At 35.3% G+C, this 4,580-nt stretch overlaps 1 protein-coding gene across 1 annotated transcript; it reads right to left on the reverse strand.

Moving 5' to 3' along the window:
• Positions 1 to 284: 284 nt before the first annotated feature.
• On the reverse strand, positions 285 to 4,219 carry LOC131034863 (transcription termination factor MTERF6, chloroplastic/mitochondrial-like). Its single transcript, XM_057966462.2, has 2 exons — positions 2,899 to 4,219; positions 285 to 856 (listed from the first exon to the last, which is right to left on the reverse strand). Exon 1 carries the CDS (start codon positions 4,159 to 4,161, stop codon positions 3,034 to 3,036), a length of 1,128 nt encoding a protein of 375 aa, XP_057822445.2. The 5' UTR covers positions 4,162 to 4,219; the 3' UTR covers positions 285 to 856; positions 2,899 to 3,033.
• Positions 4,220 to 4,580: the final 361 nt, after the last annotated feature.

The following is a 4,580-nucleotide window of genomic DNA, read 5'->3' on the forward strand; positions in this document are numbered from 1 at the left end:
TAGGATGGTATACTTAGACAATAAATGAGCTATTATGGTTGATTTTTTGGTTGTTGAAAACTTTGTTGCATTTGTAGTGGGTCTTAGGTTTGGTCATATGTGATTCTTTAGGTGTCTTTTTTATTTGAATCATAGGTCATATAGATGCTCTTTGAATTATATTTGCATTTTTTTTTATAATAAAAAAAATTAAGTCATTTCATAACACACTTCATGAAGATGTTTAAGACAAATGAATCCAAACCTGTGTGAATTGCAATTGATTTTATTTGTTGCAAATCATGTAAACAAAAAAATAACATGTTTGAAAGATTGTTTCATACATTACAATGTTCAATGAAGCTTGAATCTTGTCTATCATTAGGAATCATGACTCAATGTCTCTATATCTTTCTATTATTACAATCAAATGCCATCTTTTGGTGACATCCTCGTAGGACAAGACTTCCCTACATTGTGATTTGAATGGGACAGATCCTTCAGCGATTATTAATAACAGAATCAGCATCAACAAACACGTCCAAATTTCACAAGTGTCAGAGGGCTACATCACTTCCTCTCCAAATTCTTTTCCTCATAGGAGAACAATTCACTACATTGTAATTTGAATGGGAGAGAACTTTCAGCAATTATTTATAACAGTATCAACATCAGCAAACACGTCCAGATTTCACAAGTGTCAGAGAGCTACATCACTTCCTTTCCAAATTCTCTATAACTGTTTTCTCAGCCTGTCATTTTCCAATATTTTTTTGTGGTAAAGCAAATCGTCCATTATTACAATTTTGCAGAAGAAAACTTCAAGACTCCTCTTCCCTTGGCTCTCAAACGGGTTGCTTCAGAAAGGACCCTGTCTCTGAAAATGAAAACAGTACAGAATACTTTGTCCATCATATGAAAAAGAAAAAAAAGCTGAATTAAAAGACATAAGGAAACTCAAATTTGCAGAGGAAAGAAGAAATATGAGGAAAACTGAGTCATATCATTCAAAACTGATTCATATCGTTCCTTCATATTCAACAAAATAAAGATTACACCACAAACGCAGCAAAACAAGGATTTTTCTCACACCAAACAAGAAAATCTTTCCCTTCAAAAACCATAACAAATCTTCTCAACCAAAACCGCTTCCCCGTTCTAAATCTGTCCATAATATACAGTTACAAGCCAAAAATAGGCTGCAGCCAGCGAGGAAAGGCCAGCACTCAGGTGGTGGGCCCACTTTTTTATCTGGCACTTACATTACCACTGATACTTTCAGATTTGTCTCATACGATCGTGAACACAGGCTATGATATTTAATCATATATTCTAGACCAAACCTTCCACATGAATATCTGAAAGCATGGGTTCTAGATTCATTCTATGAATGAAATTTTCTTACTGATTCTATAAATTTCAGAGCAATTATTTTTGCAGTAAGACATTTGACAAAGCTCTTCTGATCAACATTTAAAGTGAGCTCCCACAAATTTGTTTCAGGTGTTGTCAAAAAAATACTTTTGTGTTCCTATTTGTTTTGCATTGATTTGTCCAAGCATACTAATTTTTATTTAACAATTTCCATGTGTAGATTAAATGTATCTATAGCATAGTACTTGATGATGGTAAAATTCACAAATAAAAAGCCATAGAAAGTAACCTGAAATTTGGCCGTGTTTGCCAATATGTGACAACCTATTTGATAACAGAAAATGTAAATAGCTGACAGTGTTAGATGCATTGATACTTCTTTAGATATTTGTACATAGCCCAGAGGGGAATCAATTAAAAAAACATTAATCGATTACATGATTGGTATGGTATTACAAGATTTCACAATATAACTTCTAGCATGCTTAAAACCATAATTCCGAGACTCTGTGCATCTGTGGTGAACTCGCAAAATCCGAGCCAAGCTAGCAACACTGAGTGTCCCTACCTTGACTAGGTCAACTTGAATGAGTTTGACAGTATCTGCAAAGCCTTCTACATTTCCATGTTACTCTGAAAAACTTATCTGAGAATCGACCAGGCTTGAGAACAGTTGGTTAAGACATTATTAGAAACCTTCAGGTTTAAAGTTAAAAACCTAATCTTCATTTACGGCATTCACTTTTTCTAGTATCAATTTCTTTAAACCCTGAGCAACTTGTTTGATGTATCAATGACCACAAATTTATTGGTTCATGAGCAATTCCTCCAACTGAATGTCTCCTACGTGTAAGACAGCGAAATATCCACTGAAATTTAGGAGTTTGTAGCTTGCCCCAGTATTTTAAAGGATTTACAGATTTGCTTCATATATTATTGATGTTATCCTAAATTGGAATCCATAAAAACCCAATTTATTTTGAAAAGAAAGGTTGCCTAGTCAGAGCCTGAAATGACCTGGAGACCCAAATATATGCTTAAAGCCATTTATTAACTATGATTTCCATCTAATAATGTTTTATTATGTTGTCCAACTGCTAATGAACTTCCACTGTAAATGGAAGAACCTACTGCTCTAGTGTACTGTTTCTAATAATTTCTTTAAGGACATACATGACAATCTTAAGAAAAACTGACTCAGGTATTCTAAATGATATTACATCAAACCCAAAGTTACAGCTTCCGAAAATATTTGGAGGCTGTAGAACTTAGTTGCTGAAAATCATGTTCAATTGTTCACTCCTTCCTCTAGCAAAACTCTCATTCCAAACATAATAATGAGATTTTCTGAAATGCCTTTCAGATGCAACAAAACTTCTAGCTATTAAGTAGTCACCAATTACATCACACTGAATGACTGCAGTGAAAGCAATTCGCTCACCTAAAAAGTCAGTAACTACTATGCATACCTTGCTTGAAGAACAATTAGACACAGAATGCATGGCAGGGGAATATAGAAGTAGCTTATGTTGTTGAATATCGTACCTCCAGAATTGTAAAATCCCCACAGCCAACATCTCGATGAGGAGAGCCTGCCTACCTTCTGCTAAAGACTGGATTAACATGTTTGTTGTGGTCTTTGTGTCCCGACTCTCACTGTCTCATTCCCAATAATGCAAATTAACAGTGGATTGAGCTCTTTGTGTGGCTGGAGGCCTTAGAGATGGCATTTTCATAAACAGTCCACAGTGTTGTAGATTCAGGATGTCCTCTGATAATATTTCTAACAAACCTTTCCTCTGTCATTTTCAATACTGACAAAAGAGAAAGGCTCGGGCCATTCATGTCTTTGATTTTCTGCCAAACTAGAAACCTGGGCCTCATAATCTTTTCCAAATTTAAATGCAACAAGCAGGAGTGCTTCACTATATAATTTGCAGGGAGCTCCATGTCTTTAACTACAAAGTTCATCGTTTCACGAACTTTTACCTTTGAAAAACCAAGGACTAGAGGTGCAGCCCGCAATACTTGCCAGGTTTCTTCAGCCGAGAGCCCGCAAAGTTGGAAATTCTCTATCTTGGCCTTCAGCGTTTCCTTGCGGCTAGTAGCTACCACATTAACAATATATTTGAACATCTTGCTTCCTTTGTCGACGCCTATCTCCCGTATGAGATCAGCTTGGGCAGGCGTTAGAGAAGAGCGTTGCAGAATGAATGGATTTATCCGTATGAGTCGCACGAGCTCCGTGCCCTGAAAACCCCATCTCTCCCAGAAAACAACCGAGGGCTTCAGGGTCTTCTCTAGGTTATAACTGCAAATGAAGGGTGCTCTAAGCAGGGATTTGATGAGGAACTCCTGGGACTGAAATAGATTCTTAAGAAACTCCATCTTGGGAAGAAGGTCGTTCTCAAGGCTGATTCTCAAGATGCTTGGATTGCTCGCCAAAAGCTTCGCCAGAGTTTCACCTTGAAAGCCGAAATCTTCCAGCAGTTTGATTTTGGGTTCCGATATTCTTTCTACACTTGTGCTGATCATTTGCGGATGTGCCATCATTATCTTAGCAATTTGGACTTCAGAGCAGCCGCATCTGTTCAACATATGAACAAACTGCTCGACCTTGTCGAGGGTTTGAAGCCTCTGCAAGTAGGGATTTCGTTTAAAAATCCGAGTGATGTGGGCCGCAGAGATGTTAAATTTGGTGGAGGCAAAGTGTGAAAAGAGGTTCTGAGAATAAGCATGGGTATTGAAAAGGGTTGAATAGGCATTGCGAAAATGGAATGGTAAAACAAACAGTTTACGGCATAACATGGTGTTCCTGTGGTTCCTGCAACAAGAGGGGTAAACTGAAATGAACAGAGTTTTGCCCTCATATGTATACAGTATAACCACAGTTTTTTATATACTGACTATTTATAGAATTAAGTAGAATATCAAAGTTGATGTTTCTAAGTGGATTTCCTAATTCAAAAATTTGAAAAATTCTCTCAAAATTTAATTTTTAAACTTAAGATATTATAAAAATTATTATATTATGATTGGTTTAAATAATAGTTTTGTTTTTTTTTTAAGATTTTTTTATATTTTAAAAATTGAAATGTGTATTTTAAATATTTTTTATTTTTTATTATTTATAATATTGTAAATAAAATATCTTTTTATAAATAAACATATAAATTTCTAATAATTATTTATCTCAAAATATTAACAAAATCAATTATAAGAATTTG

Source organism: Cryptomeria japonica, chromosome 10 (genome assembly GCF_030272615.1).
Source record: "Cryptomeria japonica chromosome 10, Sugi_1.0, whole genome shotgun sequence".
Lineage (NCBI taxonomy): Eukaryota > Viridiplantae > Streptophyta > Pinopsida > Cupressales > Cupressaceae > Cryptomeria > Cryptomeria japonica.